The sequence below is a fragment of the Schistocerca nitens genome, chromosome 2, assembly GCF_023898315.1.
Source record: "Schistocerca nitens isolate TAMUIC-IGC-003100 chromosome 2, iqSchNite1.1, whole genome shotgun sequence".
Lineage (NCBI taxonomy): Eukaryota > Metazoa > Arthropoda > Insecta > Orthoptera > Acrididae > Schistocerca > Schistocerca nitens.
The window spans coordinates 906982044-906999615 of NC_064615.1; the positions used below are offsets into that span (position 1 = coordinate 906982044).

At 39.5% G+C, this 17572-nt stretch overlaps 1 protein-coding gene across 2 annotated transcripts in view; it reads right to left on the reverse strand.

Moving 5' to 3' along the window:
- The window catches only part of LOC126237219 (protein tramtrack, beta isoform-like), a 204693-nt gene that overhangs the window by 57203 nt on the left and 129918 nt on the right, over positions 1-17572 (reverse strand). For both annotated transcript variants that reach the window (XM_049947106.1, XM_049947105.1), the window contains exon 5: positions 16461-16511. In XM_049947106.1, coding sequence (XP_049803063.1) covers positions 16461-16511 — 51 coding nt within the window. The remainder of the gene's footprint in view (positions 1-16460; positions 16512-17572) is intronic.

Here is a 17572-nt window from a genome sequence, read left to right on the forward strand (position 1 = left end):
AAAACATCAGGTTTTGTTGAATTGTGTGTTAAACACTGTAAAAACTATGTCTTACTGTGACTTAGCATTGGTTTATTTTCTACAAACCATGAATTAAGGTCATGAACTACACTATTTGAAACCAGGCCAATGTTGCACACAACATCCTTTACTACCAAGCTAATGTCATCAGCAAACAGAAATATTTTAGAGTTACCCGGAATAATAGAGGGCATATCATTTATATAAATAAGGAACAGGAGTGACCCCAACACTGATCCCTGGGGCACCACCCCCCTCCCCCCATTTAACCACCTTTCCACCTATCTGCTCTCTCCTTGGCATTTAACAATGTAATTCCCATTGCACTCTTAATGTTACTGACCTTGCTTTAACTTTTCTATGTGCTTCCTTCTGATTATCATTTCTTTGTTGGTTTCTTCACATTTTTCATGTAGCCATATCACCTTAGCTTCCCTGCATTTCCTATTTATTTCATTCGCTACGTGACTTGAATTTCTGTATTCCTGAATTTCCCTGAACATTTTTGTACTTCCTTCTTCCATTGGTCAATACATCTTCTGTTACTTTTGGTTTCTTTGCCTTTACCTTTCTTGTACCTGTTTTTCTTTCCAACTTGTGTAATTGTCCTCTTCTGATATGTCCATTCCTCTTCAACTGAAATGCCTACTGAGCTATTCATTATTGCAGTACCTATAGCCTCAGAGAACTTCGAGTGTATTCCTTCATTTCTTAGTACTTCTGTATTCCACTTCTTGGCACACTGATTCTTCCAGACTAGTCTCCTAAACTTCTGCCCTACTTCTCATAATTATTGAATTGTGATCTTAGTCTGTATCTGCTCCTGGGTAAACCTTACAATTTAATATCTAATTTTGGAATCACTGTCTGACTACAATGTAATCTAACTGGAATCTTCCCATATCTCCCAGCCTTTTCAAAGTATACCTTCTAATCCTCTTATGATACTTGAACCGAGTACTCAATATTACTAGTCGAAAGTTATCGCAGAACTCAATTAGTCTTTCTCCCCTTTCATTCCTGCTACCAAGTCCATATATTTCCGTAACCCCTTCTTCTACTCTTTCCCCTACAAATGCACTCCAGTTTTACATGACTATTATATTTCTCTCTCTCTTTACGTACTGAATTATACATTCAGCATCCTCATATACTTTCTTTATCTCTTTATCTTCTGCTTGCAATGTTGGCATGTATACTGGAACTATCACTGTCGGTATTGGTTTGCTGCCAATTCAAATGAGAACAACCTTATCATTGACTTGTTCACAGTAACTTACTCTCCGCCCTACCTTTCTATTCATAATGAATCTTACTACTGTTATGCCATTTTCTGCTGCTGCTGACATTATGCTGCAGTCATCTGATCACAAATCCTTGTCATCTTTCCATTTCACTTCACTGACCTGCAGTGCATCTAGATTGAGCATTAATATTCCCCTTTTCAGATTTTCTAGCTTCCCTACCATGTTCAAAACTTCTGACATTCCAAGCCCCGGCTCATAGAACATTATTTTTTTATCAGCTATTCAATCTTTTAGTCATGGTCACCTCCCCCTTGGCAGTCCCCAGAACCGAAAGGGGAACTATTCCGAAATCTTTTGGCAATAGTGAGATCATCGTGACATTTTCTCAATTACACGTCACAAGTTCTGTGGATACACTTATGTGTCTACACTGGCTTCCATTGCCTTCTGCATCCTCCAGCCATTGATCACTGCTGATTCTTCTGCCTAGTTGGAACAATTTTACACACTAAGAGCAAGAGAGTACCTTGAACCTCTGTCCATTCCTCTGCCCTCTTTGACAAGGCTGCTGGCAGAATGAGGGTGACTTCTTATGGCGGAAGTCTTTGGCCACTATTGCTGATGATTTTCATTCAAATTTTACGCAGTGACAAGGTTCAAACCCTGGACCCAGGACGTTCAATTGTTAGTCAAAGACCCTCAGACCATGGGTGCTAACAAAAATGGGAACTCCCCATCGCACTCCCCCCCCCCCTTCCTCAGATTTAGGGGTAAAATAGTCCAATGGATAGCCTGTCAAAAACTGAGCACAGATCAAGCAAGAAAACAGGGAGAAGCTGTACTGAACTCTGAAAAAAGAAGCAAAACAGAAACACTGAATGGTCCAAGCTCAAGATATGGAATATTGAGCAAATTGCAAGAATCATGGGGTCATGGTTATTGTTCAAATCTGCCTTAAGCTCCATCCCCCCCCCGCCCCCCCCACACACACACACAAAATTATGAACTTTCTGTTTGGTCACTGACATGTCTGTTCTCCTTCTGTAGTCTTGGCAACTGTCATATTATAAATTGGTTACAGGATATGAGCCATGTGGTAAGAATATATTACCTTGCAAGTATAGGTAATGAACAGTGAGAGGAGGCAAGATGCCACGTAGATCTCTCACAGAAATGAAAACAACAAATAAACAGGTGTGCACAACATTACAACAAAGCAATTCAAGAGTCAAAACTTCCAGAGTCATAACATACGGTAGTTGGGTAGAAGAAATACGAGGTACATACGTCTGCAGGTCCCATCCTTGCACCTCACTGTTGCAAATGGACATGACACCGACACAAATTTGAATACAGTGAACAAACACGTCAATGACCGGATGGCCAGTTCATAATTTTGCACAACTTAAGCTTGGAGCGTTCACGGTTTCGATTTTGCTTCTTTTCTCACAGTTCAGCACATCTTCTTCCTGTTTTCATGCTTGATCTGGGTTCAGTTTTTGACCGGCTATCCATTGGGTCATCTTACTGCTAAATATCTGAGGGTTGTGTGTGTGTGTGTGTGTGTGTGTGTGTGTGTGTGTGTGCGCGCGCACCCAATGGGGAGTTTCCCTCATAAGTGATGGGGCACCATCATTGGTACCAACCCTGTCATTGACTCATGGCCATAGGCAAGAGACTGTCTTCTCCAGAAATGGCAACAAAATGTCAGTGGCTGATACAGAAGGACAGCATGAGATAAAATCATTTACCCACAAGGCTAGAAGTAGGTCTCCCAATCTTTATACTCCATGCCAGACAGTTGTCAGGAAAATGGCATGCCAGAGGAGCCAGATGGTGTGATCATTCTAAAATAATGGAGACTAAATTAATAATTTTATTGTGAATGGCAGCACTGAAGATATATATAATACATGTATGTAGTACAAAAAGGATATGGCCAGTCTGTCCTGATGAAGAAGGTAGCAAAGCAACACATGGGACCCCCAGATGTATGGTGGGATAACAATGTTAAACAGTAAAAACTCAGCTCCTATCAGTTACAGCAAACTGTAGGACCGTTCCTGCAATATAAAAGCAGTGGATCACATTGAAATTATTCTTGAAGCAAAAGGACACTTTATTCGAAACTGTAATAACCTCAGCAACAAAATTACAGTTAAAGAATTATGGACAAGAATTAAAATGTTGCCATGCTGAAATTTTGAAGTTAAAAATTATTCTGAAGATATATGCTAGATAGATAACTTGCTGGATGAAATAGCACTCATAAATGTCCCTTCCCTACGGTCAGAATTCCCACAAGACTTTCTGCCCTCTTCCAGTGTCAACCATTCACAATGGAGAAACTAATGGTCTCCTTAAAGCATACAACAAATATGGCATCAGGAATAGACAATATTCACTGTGCTGTATTATATCACTTACCAATTGAGGCCATAGGAAAACTATTTGTCATGAACATCATGGCCCTGGCAGACAGAGATAGTGGTCATGTGTGCGTGAGTTGTGTGTATGTGTGTGTGTGTGTATGTGTGTGTGTGTGTATGTGTGTGTGGGTTTAATTTGAAAAACTTACTTGTTTAACAGTCTTGTTATGCATATCTGTGACTCAATACCTCTGCTATATCGTGAGTAGCAATCTATGCCTTTCATTATATTGACATTCATTTAACATTCACTACAAAGAAATTTATGATGACATGATTCATTGACATTAAAGGAGCATATGACAATATCATAGTTCCTTTGCTTCTGGAAAAGTTTTATAGTACAGGAATTCCATTCAACTTTGTACAAGGGATCAGTAGTTTCCTGTCTCATAGAATGATAAATGTACACCATCAAAAGAACTTTCAGAGTCCTAAACAGGAACTCTGGAACTTCCCCAAGAGAGAAACTTTAAGCCACATCCTTTTTAATATTTATACAGAGGGCCTTTAAGTGACCATTCCAGGACAGATATTTGCAAATGATTTTTCTACAAATGAATCCATTAAGGTACTACAAAAAAAATACCAAATAAACTTAATCAAGCAGTCAGCAGTTTCGATCAATGGACTTTCGATAACCAACTAGAAATTCTAAAGAAAGATCTACCATAACAATCTTTACTCAAATAAGATTAGGACTGGTAAAGAAAATTCTAGCAATGGGAAAATATCATTTTTAAATAAAGTTATATGTTCATTTGTGGGGCACAATCTTGTCTTCCCATTTAATTTGGATTTCTCATGTAAAGTATCTCACTGAACAGGTTAAAAAAAAAGAGCATAAATACGTTAAGATCTGACATGGATATGAACATCTGTTTACTTATTTACAGAGTACTGGTACATTCTAGAACAGATTATGTCAACATATTCCACCATGGAGGCAACAAATGAATGTTGGAAAAACTAGACAGAGTAGAGTTCACTTGTCTTCATCTCTTCCTGATAGCAATAATGTCCATAACTAAGAATGCTTGCTATTGGAAGCTGCAGAAATGTTACTGATAAAAGTCTCATGATAGAAGAAACATTCTTCCATAATAGAGCAGCTGATCATATGAGGTCTTACGTCACACATGGTAAACGACTTCCAACCTACTCAATGCAATGGGATGTACCAGTATATATCTGTACTTAGCACTAATCTCCAGCTTAATAATATCTGCCTGCAAAAAGTTTCAGGTGGTGCTGACTTGCCAAAAGTAATGTAAATGACAACAATATTCAACTTTGTACAGTAATGTAATAATTAACTGATGGAAACATAATACCAGATTTCATATGATCAGGAGAATTTAATATTTCTGAGTGCCTAGAAACAAACAAACAAAGCACTCCTCTACATCACCCTGTAGAGTTTGCTGAATGACTAACACATTTTTCTTCTATAGGTAGGTATGCTCCAACTGACTTGGCCCATTTAACATCTTATTATATAACTCAAATGTTCTTTGTAAAAATGTTCATTTCTTGAGAGAAAGCTCCCAATATCCAGCAATGAACAATTTTATTAAAATACTTAACAAGGTATGTGAAGTGTGGGCACAGGTTTTGTGCTCAAATGAAATTTTCATAATAACTGTTTTAGTAAAATATGGACAAGTAGTTTATCTATGATTAAAATATAATGGTATTGCAACAGTATCAAGCACGGATGTAACTGAAGAAATCACATCTGTTGCCAAAAGCTCTCTCTTTCTGACATAAATTAGTCCCATAATAGCATTTTCAATAATTTTCGCAGATTGCTAGGCTTGTTTATGTAACACAGTTATCCTGATTTGGATTTTCCCTGAAACATTTCATCCAAATGCAAACATGATACGTACTAACATACCAAGACCATCACTTTCCCATTCATTATTACTAACACACTTAAAATGAAGTAAATTCTTATACTGTATTACTATCATCAACATTTGTATATGAGTATTGTCTTCATACTCCATAGTTTCACGTTTTTTTATTCTGATCTGAGATCAATTGTGTTCTTTTCAGAGGCATCACCCTAGTACTTGCCTTTAGCAACTTAAGGAAACCACAGAAAAATTACATCTGGATTTCTAAGGGGAGATCTGAACTGCTGGCTTCTACATGACAAGGATTTGGCAATACTATGCTTTTACTATAAAATTTCTCACTCTGTGCTGTGAGATTCTTGAGCTGCAAGAATAATACACCTGAAAAAGAACATACGTACAATGGAAAGTGTAGGTTGGAATATCAGCAGTATTATAAAAAGGATAGATTGTGACTCACTGTAAAGATGACACATTAAGTTGCACACAGTCACATGAGCTTTCATCCACAGCCTTCCTCAGGAAGGAAAAGCAAAACAAACAAACAACCACCCACACCCACACACACACACACACACAAACAAACAAACAAACAAACAAGCCCACCTCATGCACAAATGACCACTATCTCCGCTTTGGCAAGAATGAAAGTGTATTGTGTTGAGCAGATGCAGCAATCCGGTGTAGGGTGAAGAAGAGGCACGAACAGCAGGGTACAGGTGGGGGGAAGAGTTGGGGAGGGTGGGGGAGGGGGAGAAATAAAGGAGAGGAGCGTGTTGCAAATGACAGTGCTAACTTTGGCTCAGAAGGAGGTAAATTATGCTGCCACAAAAGTCTTTGATCACTTACCTAATAGCATCAAAAGTCTGACAGATAGCCATATAGCATTTAAAAGGAAATTAAAAGAATTTCTTAACGGCAACTCCTTCTACTCATTAGATGAATTTTTGGATATAGTAGGTGGGTAACTTCCCCAACCCCACAGAAAAAAAATTAAAAATATTAAGTGTCATGTAATATTTTGTGTAATGTAATATCTTGTATAGACACATTTTATTAACCTGACACGTTCCACATCATTACAAAGTGTCGTATTCATGATCTATTGACCAAGTGCTAATCTAATCAATGAAGGTGTTATGAAGACATGAACTGAGAGGTAGTGATTGAACACAGCAGGTGGGAACACCTTGACACCCTCTCCCCCATCCATTTCACCTGATACTTCTTGATGCAGAGTACCATCTTCCTGGATGTTGACCACCTCTTCTCTGATGGATCCACCCACACCTCTGTCCACATTAAACCCACCAACCACCAACAGTACCTGCATTTTGACAGTTGCCATTCCTTCCACACCAAAAATCCCTTTCACACAGCCTGGCATTCCAGAGATGGTGTATGTGCAATGACAAGAAGTCTCTTGTCCAATATGCAGAAAGTCTCACAGGGGCCTTCACAGACAGGCACTACACCCCTCCCTTCCCACACCTAGACTGCAAAGAGATTTCCCATGACATAGACATATTCCCACACACTCTCAACCTCCCATCATCCTCCAAAAAGCAACTACAAAGCAGCGCACCCTTCATCACCTAATACCACACGTGGCTGAAGCAACTAAACTACATGCTTTGCCAGGGCTTTGATTATGTATCATCATGCTCTGAAATGAGAGTCACCCTACCCAAGACCCTTCCCACCTCTTCCTAAAATAGTTTTCTGTCACCCACCCAAACTCCACAATATCCTAGTCCATCCCTGTGCCAATCCCAATCCCAACCCCTTGCCACAGGTGCAAGGCCTGCTCAATCCATCAACCCAGTTCTTTCTGTTCCAGTCCTGTCACAGGCTTACCCTACCCTATAAGAGGCCAGGCTACCTGGGAAAACAGTCATACCATATACGAGCTCTGCTGCAATCATTGCACAGCTTTTTATTGGTAGGTGTCCACCAGGATGAATGGCCACTGCCAAACTGTGGACAAGAGTAAAAGGGACCACCCTGTGATGCAACATGCAGCTGAACATGACATGCTCATTTTCAATGGCTGCTTCATAAACTGGGCCATTTGGATCCTCCCCTCTGTCACCAACTTTTCTGATCAGCACAGACAGATGTTATAACACATTCTCCATGCCTGAAATTATCCCAGCCTCAACCTATGGTAACCTACTGTCCGCACACCATCCAACCAACAGTTTCTACCCCCTCTGTCCTATCACCGCCCCCCAATTCACAACTCTTCAGCTTCACAGTGCACCACTTTCTGCTGATACAGCCACCAGTATTTCCCCCTTCTCTGCTCCTCTCCTTTTGCACCCCTTCCTCCCCCACAACCTCCTGACACTGTGTCTGGCAGCCTTGTCTCAAGACCTAATCATGCCAGGCAGTGCTGTCTCCTCTTTCCCCATCTGTAACCTGCTCTCCTGCCCCCCCCCCCCCCCCCCCCAGTTCCTCATCCCACCAAGATTGCTGCTTCCATTTGATGCGATACAGTGCATTCTGGCTGAAGGGGAGAGAGATAGCAGGCATGTGTGTGAGGTGTGCTTGCTTGTTGTGAATGTATGTTTGTTTTTCTTTTCCTTTCTGAAGAAGTCTTTGACCAAAAGCTCAATGTGTCACAGTCTTTTTGTTGTGCCTATCTACAAATGTGATGCTTTTCAGTAACAGTACTGTGTTCACATTTTTGGTTGTTGCTGTTTGCAAGCAGGACGACCTATTGAATAACCACATCAACATTTGGCAATGTGTAGCATGTGTTAACTGAGAGGTGTGTGCATTCCTTTCATCAATGTCAGTCAAGAAAGAGTCAGAAAATTTTGTACAATCAGTACAAACACTGCTCTTGTGCCTGATAGCATTCTTGAACTATTATCCACTTGTGTACAGATATAGGAAGTACATATTTCTGGAAATAGGAAGGGAAATTGTAATACTTGTCATGGGGTATGAACTTATGCCTTTAATGAAGAAAAAGATGAAATGCAATGTGAATGGTTCCAAATTTTTGTCTCAGTATGAAGAAGTCTTTTGGGAAAAATTCCACTGACCTACCCAACAATAAAGCAAGAGATGCCTTCATCGGATTTGGTGGGTAGGCACCTAGAATGCAACAATCTACTGGAGCTTGTAAAATCACCCAAACATTTACCAGCACACAATAACATAACAAAAAAGCTTGCAAGTTTTCTTTCTTTTTGTGTCTGCCTATCAATGACTCAGGACTTCTCCCTTTCAGTGAATGGTATCCTTTAATATTCTACCAGAACTTTACTACAAAATTAAAAATCACACGTAATTGATTTCCCAGGCATTTCATTAAGTACTGCAACTTCAACCTGAAAACCAACAAATCAACATACCATCATAAACAACCATGCCCATATCAATGAGAAAAATTTTCTGACAAAGATCAGGAAAGGTGTGGAAAAACTTTGTCTGATGATAGACATGTTTCTACATCTGAAAGATGACATCTACTGAAATTTCGCACCAGTTGCATAAGAGTGGCCTAGCAGTACCACTATGAGGATGGAAATCAGGTTTGCTTCAAGTATGCGCTGTAACAGTTGTGAGCGTTAGTTGCCTTTGAGATTCAACATATTGCATTGATGTTAGTCAAGAATGCCTTTAAGATGCTGAAGATGGCCATATCAGGCAGCTCACCAAGTTTAAACAAGGTTGTGTAACAGGACTATGAACAAGGTTGTGTAATAGGACTTTGACAAGCTGGATGTTCCTTCTGCAATATTGCAAAAGACTTGGCAGGAATGCAGCCACTGTGCATGATTTCTGGCAGCACTGGTCGCAGAAACGTATGGCTGCAAGAAGAATGGGCTCCAGATGGCCATGTGGCACTACTGCGGGGGAAGAACAATGTGTTCAGCTTATGGCTGTGGCACATTGTAATGCACCTGCAGCAGTAATTAGAGTAGCCGCTGGCAGCACAGTGACAACAAACTGTTAGACACCAGTTATTTCAGGGACAGCTCCGAGCCAGACGACCTGTAGCATGTACTCCACTGACCTCAAACCACCACCACTTGCAACTTCAGTTGCGTCAAACATGATCTCATTGGAGGATATGGAGTAGAGGTCAGTTGCATTTTCTGATGGAAGATGGTTCTGCCACAGTGGCAGTGAAGGCCGTGTGTTGGTTAAAAGGAGGTCAAGTGAGCACCTGCGGCCTACCCACACAGTTATGTTCTGGAGTGCAATTTCAACTGACACCAGGAGCACTCTTGTAGTTATCCCATGCACCACAACTGCAAATGTATAACTCAGTCTGGTGAATAGACCTGCTGTGCTGCCATTTATGAACAGCATTCTACAGGGTGTTTTGCACAACATAATGCTTGCCCACATACTGCAGTTGTAACCAAACATGCTCTACAGAATGTTGATATGCTGTCTTGGCCTGTTTGATCACCAGATCTGTCTCCAATTAAGCAAGTACGGGAAATCATCATATGGCAACATTCTAGTGGTTACACCAGTTAATAATGTGCCAGCATGTCAAATTTGCAATGGTTTTTCTTGCACTTACATTTACCTACGAACTTGCAATGCTAATCACTTAAATATGTTACCTAGACAAACGTATTCCTAAAATTTCATTACTCTACGTTATTTATGTCTCGATCTTGGGATTTTTTTTTCAAGAAATGGGCTCCACAGAAATATACCACTAGGAACAGCCAAAGACTTACTGAACTCTGCAGACAGCACAGCTTCATACCCAACTCGACATAATTCAGTGGGATGCCATCAAACTTAAAGGTTGTAAACATCCTAATTAGAGAAAAGAGGAATGGTGTCTTGATTATGTATGTATTGACAAATTATTTCACTGAGAAGTCTACAATGTTGAAGTACTATGAGGAATAGACATAGGTTTAGACCTATACATAGTCAAATCAAATTTAAATTCACACCTCTAAAAAGAATAAATGAGAAACCAACAGAGAAAAGAGAAATTATGACCCACACAAACTAATCTGAAATGACAATTATCAAGAAACCAAACAAATATAAAATTAATCGACAATTTAGAAGAATTGACACTGATTACAATAAGCTGAAAAATTTGCCTCCTTAAACATGCACAAAAGATGTACCGCGTGGACTTCAGATTGTGACAAGATTCACAAAGAAAGATAAGAGGCATAGTTACAATTTCAAAGCCACATAATAGAAGCACATGCAATCAGCTTCAAAAACATCAGAAAGAAACATACAAAAATTATGAGGTAAATCAAGAGACAATATCAGAAAGATGTGCTCAACACATTAGAAGAAACTTACCAGAAAACTAGTTCCAGAGACTATTACAAAATCTTTGGAAGACAAGTGTCAAAATGTAGCCCTCCCCTTCCCCTACATTAATGCTGAAAAGTGAGGACAGACAGAAAATGGCACAAAGTAACAAGGTAAAACCTCAAATAATGGCAGAAGGAATCAATGAACTTGTGCACTGTGAATAATCCCAGGATGTTTAAAAATTAACCCCAACAGTCCAAGAGGTGGAAACTGCACTCACAAAGCTGTAAAACTACAAGGCATCCAGAGAAAACCAAGTTTTCACATCTCTATAAAAAAAAATCCAGATAACACAAACTCAACGAACATTGGATGACCACTATAAGTCACCCATTCCACAAAAAAGGAGATAAAGAGCAATCCATATAACTACAGAGGTGTGCCTTGCTTTAAAAGCACATACAGGATTTTCTCCAAAATTTTATATCATGGGCTTAAATGACAACTAGAGCAAGAAATAGGTGAATAACAGAGAGGATTCAGAATCTGGAGAAGCTGTGCAGAACAAATCATCACCTTAAAATTACTCATAGCATGTTATATGAAACAAGCCTCTTGCAATAATCTTGTCAAATTTTAAGAAGGCATATGGCTATGTCCACAGACTTCAATTCTGGAAATCTTAAAGAAATATCAGACTCCACCCAAAATTAGCCAAGTTGATTTAACACACTGTAAACAACACAAAATCAAAAGACAAATTTGGAGGAGAATTTTTGGAGTCATTCTCCATTAAAGCACGTTTAAGACAGGGAGACTGCCTGTCACCATTAACTGTTTAGCTGTACATTGGCATGTATAATGAGACAATGGTACATGGCTGAACCAAGAAAACATCATAATTGGAAGACCCAAAGACAATATAAGTTTACATTATTTGGTAGTCATAGGTGACCCTGCTCTCTTGTCCAACAATATTCAGTAATATCAACGATAAATTAAATCACTATAAGAAATAGCACACAAAATTGGTTTCACAATATCCTTAGAAAAACAGAGATTACGTTAACTGATCCACTGCTCCATAGCAAAATCGCAACAGAAGAACAAGAAATTAAAACTGTAGAGAAGTTTACATACTTTGAATAACTCTTAACGTATAACCTGGATAACTCTTAACATATAACCCAATGAAAGACCTACATGGTGAAGGAGAATAAACAAACTGGCAAAAGTATAATATATACATACTGCACAACAAATACATACAGCAAAGGCCTCTCGGTAGCCACAAAGCTAACCACTACAAAAAAGTTACACAGCCAGTAATAACATAGACAAGTGAAACCATTTTCAAAACAACACCGCAGAAATAAAGAGAATACTCAAGAAAGAGAGAAGGAGAATCAGAACATGCACAAACAAAAATTACCAACAAACTGAACACTGGAGACTAGCTTTTAATGAAAAAGTCTATTAGGAACTGGAACTGCACATGATCAAGAGGATACACATTTTGTTCTTTGGGCACGTAAGCAGGACACCAGAAAACAGAATCATCTGGAGAATAATAGAGAAATTATGGAAAAGTAAGAGCAATATTAGATGGATTATCAAAATCAAGCAAGATATGAAGGGACTATAAATTACAAAGAAAGATTTAAAAAAGCAAACAGACAAAGTCATGAAACTGAAAGTAAGACAAACTAGATTACAGATTTGCAAGGCAAAGGTCCCGAGTTCGAGTCTTGGTCCGGCACACAGTTTTAATCTGCCAGGAAGTTTCATATCAGCGCACACTCCGCTGTAGAGTGAAAATTTCATTCTAGATTACAGACTAAAATAAACAAAAAAATGGGAAGGGTGATTTAACTTGAAGAAAAATAGTTGAGTTCTGCGAGGATAAAGAAGGTACTGGGCCAACCGGAAACTGAAAAACCGTTTACATAAATTATCTAAAGTGGCCTAATGAGTGCCACAAAATATGGTATTAATACACAAATGATGGGGGCTATGGTATGGTATTAAGTGTTGAGACATTTTTCATTTATCTGGCTACATTAATTGTGAAATGACCAAAAAACTTATCTTGAGAGAACTTTACATCATAAAATGATCGTTTGTTGGTGAGCAAAATAACGTTCTAAATTTCTGTGTCTATCGGCTGTACTGGAATGTCGCCTTCCGAAGGTTAATGATAGAAAGCCAGCCAGTTTTTTGACAGAACAATGAACATAGATGTGTAGCTGCAGACTTTTTCATGATCTATGATTGAACTAATTGTAGTGAATCTTGTAATCCCATTGGACATAATGATAGGTCAACCTATATAGTTACAGATACAACAGGTGAGGTGGCTAAGCTCGGTCACATGGCAAAACATGCGTGGCGGATTTAAGGCTACAATGGCCTCACTTGTCGCAACCTGCTGATATTTACAACCCCCCCCTCCCCCCCCCCCCTGGTGTGCACTCTAAGTATTTTCTTGTGGACTGTGATTTGGACTTTGTTCTTATTGACTGTCAATGTTTGGCTAACACACAAGGTAGCCATTCTGCCTAATGCAGTACTGCAGTTGTGTCTTCTCTGAACAAACCAACAGCACATGGGTACAGAGAAAGAGAGGGTTCATATTTGAGTGCTTTCCAGACAAACCTACAATATTCTCCTGCACTAACATGAGTTTTTCAACACACTTCCAGAGTAATGTATTGGCCAAGAGGTATGTACTTCTAGTAGTTTTCTGTGTTGCACATTTACAGAAGAGTCAGTAACCATCACTTTCTGTGATTTATTTGCACAGTTTGCACTTTATAAAATCTTTGTAGTTGAAGAAGCAAACTTACAAAAGTGAGAATGTGACAACCATTCCTCATAATCCTACAGCAAAGAAGGTTTTTGAAGGCAAATTTATATTTTATGCCTGATTTATTCCCCACACTGCAACAATAGCCCATCCATTGAATTGATCATGGAGAAAAAGAGCCCCTTCCACTTTTCAGCAGGTTGTCACCAAGTCTTTCTTATGCTTGAGCAATGTCTCCAAACCGTTTTTCACCTGCCCTTATATAAGCCTCATTTACTTCTTGTGCTGGCCAAAGACGTGTCACTATGGCGTTGGGCCATTTTATTGCATAACGACCCAAATGGTTGTGAGCAATCTGTTGTTTCCTGACTGGACCTCTCAGAAGCCACAACGCTGGGCTCTTTTCTCATCAAATTACCACTATTCCATTCATTATCATACAATGCACAGCACATGAATGCAGTCTTGCTGTCACAATTTCCTATGGGTCTCAATGAGGAATTTGACAAACAAGAGACAGTTTGGTTTTGCATTGAATCACAACTGGAGGAGACAGTGGAAGACTTTCCCATCTCTTCCCCGAGATGTTCCAGCAGCCACACAAAAGGATCCATTCTTGAGGCAGGTCTGCCAGTTTGTGCAAACTGGCTGGCCAAAGGACCTTACTTTGTCAGCCCCCATGGAACTACATCGTTTCTTTTCAGATCACCATGGCCTTTATCTGTTTGAAGGTGTCCTGTTGCTCAATCAATATGATCGTAACTGATGAGTGGTGATTACAGAGATTCTGCACTCCCATATAGTGAGACTCTCCCATCAGTCCCATTGAGGCATTTCCAAACTGAAAAACCTGGCCCAGCGACATGTGTATTGGCCAAGGGTGACTCCAAGGCTATCAGCCATAGTATAAGGTGCATGTTGATTTTGGGGATCGATTCCATAGAGCCATGTGGTTGATTTCCCGCATATCATCAAAATACAACAGACCACACAGAGGCTCTCTGCCGTAATTTCTGTTGTATTGAATGAGCCTCGGGATCTATTGTCACCAAAAAAGGACTTCAATTTCCATCAACTTGTTTTTGAAAGTTTTGCATCCAGAATGGATTCAGGAATATTACCACACCTCTGTTTCATCCTGCCTCTACCAGTGTGGCTGAACATTTTGTTTGAATCTTTAAAACACAGATGGAAGAACTCTTGACACTCATACCTACTGACTCTACACTGCTTTCCTGCTTTTCTGTTTGTCCATTTACTCGGTGACACCTATCAGAGATCAAAGCCGGGCAGAACTCCTGCATGCACCTGCTTCTTCACTGCCCTGAAAGGCTGTCAACTGGTCCTTGTGGTCATATCTTAAGGTATTCTTCACTGACAGCATTTGAGCTATACAGGGCAAACTCCATCTCCAGATATGCCACACTGATGTGGACAGCAACCTCTCCAACCCCATGGACAGACAAAAACAGATGTGGGGTCTGGTGTGGTGGTCGCGAGCATCCGGCATTTCTGATTCTCTAACTGTCATCCATCACCTCTGTATCTGGACATGGAAAATTCAAAAGAGAGTGCCCTAGTCTGTGCTGGGTCTGATGTCAGACCTACAGCCTTCTCCAAAATCAGTAGCAAACTCAGAGTCTGAATCACCTTTGCATCCTGCCTCTGTGAGATCACACTAGGATTGGCTCCTCTACCACCACCAGCAAATGAAGCCGCACTCCAGACCTGGCAGCTGTCTGCGCACACCTTGTCCTCTCCCCACCACCCATAATGGTTCTGGCTCTATGGAATGATTCAAGAGCAGAGGGCTCTTGTAATCACGTTGGACGTATCAATGGATCAATTGATGTAACTATGCATACATTGGGCGAGGTCACTAGATGCAGAATGGAAGAATACATCCACTGGTACCAGGTAACATGGCATAACACCCATAGCAGATTTAATGACTGCCATAGCCTCACTTGTTGCACCTAGCCGATGTTTACAGCAAGCTCCCCGATATGCCTACTGATAGTGGGGCTGAACTATGTGACTTTCTCTTGGACTTTGCTTGTTATCCAACACTGATGTTATATAAGACATGGACTTGCCTGTCATCTTAAAGTGGTACTGTCTTTGTTCATCGTTCAACCAACAGATGTGTCTTCAGTGAATGAACCAATGGCATATGGGTGCACCAAGAGTGTGGTTCATATTTAAGAGCTTTGCAGATGAATACACAAATAATGTTTTCCTGCACTAAACGAAGTTTTTAAACAACCTTTCAGATTACTGTATACACCAAGTTGTATCCATTGCTTAGTAAAATCTCTGTTTCTGAAGAAGCAAACTTACAACAGCAAGCTTACAGGGGTATATTTTCAGCAAGAAATGACACCGTCTCACATGAATGCACGGTATGGAAGCATTATTACACCCTTAAAAATGTGTGACTTCCCTTGTGATTATGGGCTTGCATATTGGACTTAGGCCTCAGAGTTAAGTAACTGAAGCAGAACTGAAGAGGGTATAACGAAAATACCTGTACAAGAGTCACTGATATTTTTAGACTGTTGAATAGCAAATTACCTTGTCATTGGCAGAACTGGCTGACCAGTTTCGATATTCGGAGTGATGCTTAACATACACATGCAAGTATGTAATGATCTTTTTCTTTTTCTTTATTCAACAATGTTTACTTTTATGCAATTTATTTGTTCTGTCCTGCACTGAATGAATTACCCTAAAACTCATAAAACTCGTCATTGACAGAATATTCATGCTGTGTGTTACATTTATGGGAGTACCTGCTGTATTTATAGGACATTTCATGCAATGGAAAACCTACCTGGTAAAGCTTCAGTATTCACGTCAATTGTTGTTTCTGACTTGGTGTTCCCTGTGGAAAACAAAAATTCAAATGAACTAAAAATACTTCACACATTAGTGTTATGAAACTGAAATTACAAAGCAAAAGAAATAACTAATGGCAAACATAGAAACAGAAGGGGGTGGGGGAGAAAGTGTTTACAATGGAACGAAAATAAAATCAGACAAGTGCAAAATGTAATCAGCATACATCCTTTATTTTCAATCTCTTGGGACAAAAAATACAACAATAGGACCCACTCCCTTCAGGGAAGTATACATTACAAAAGGGATCTACATTACATATCACTGAAAACAATTAGTTAAGCCTCAACCTTCGCCTCTCTTAATTTTGGAACGTTATTGCAATGATTGCATCAAAGGTACATAAATTGTCAACAAATCAAACAAAACATATCAATAATACTGAAAGTGAAGTATTATCAACATAATTTAATTACATAGCAAACAATGTATGGTCAATATATGAACTACAACCACACAGTTAAAGAAAATGTCTCATGAATACTGCATATGCTCCAATTTAATATCTAAAATTTTGAACATAAAAGACAAGAACCATTTCTAGAACTTATGTACTAATAACAACATTTACCAACATAAATAAATTGCTTTCACAACCATAATGAGATTCATGAGTATTTGTAGAGGTGAAAAATGAACCTTTTGTTTGTTAAGACTGTCAGCAGGTCAACCAGACAAAGAAAATTCTTAAGATCTTGACTAACAAACTGAAGTACGGAAGTACAAAACAGAAACCACATCAATAGAGATTTCAATAAAGTCATCATATCATGTTAATAGGCAAAAAGAGATGTATCCGAGTGCCACTTAGAAATAGTTCTGGTTTCACTGGTGGCTGCTAATAATGTTCTGAGAGAGAGAGAGAGAGAGAGAGAGAGAGAGAGAGAGAGAGAGAGAGGTGGGGGGTGGGGGGGGGGGGAGAATCAGAGAAACACTTCATAACAGAAAATTTCAAACTAAAGACATTCTTCATTAATAAGCAAAAAAGGTGAAAAAAGCTTTGGAAGGAAAGACAGATTCTAATAGCATGTAGTACTTTAAAACAGC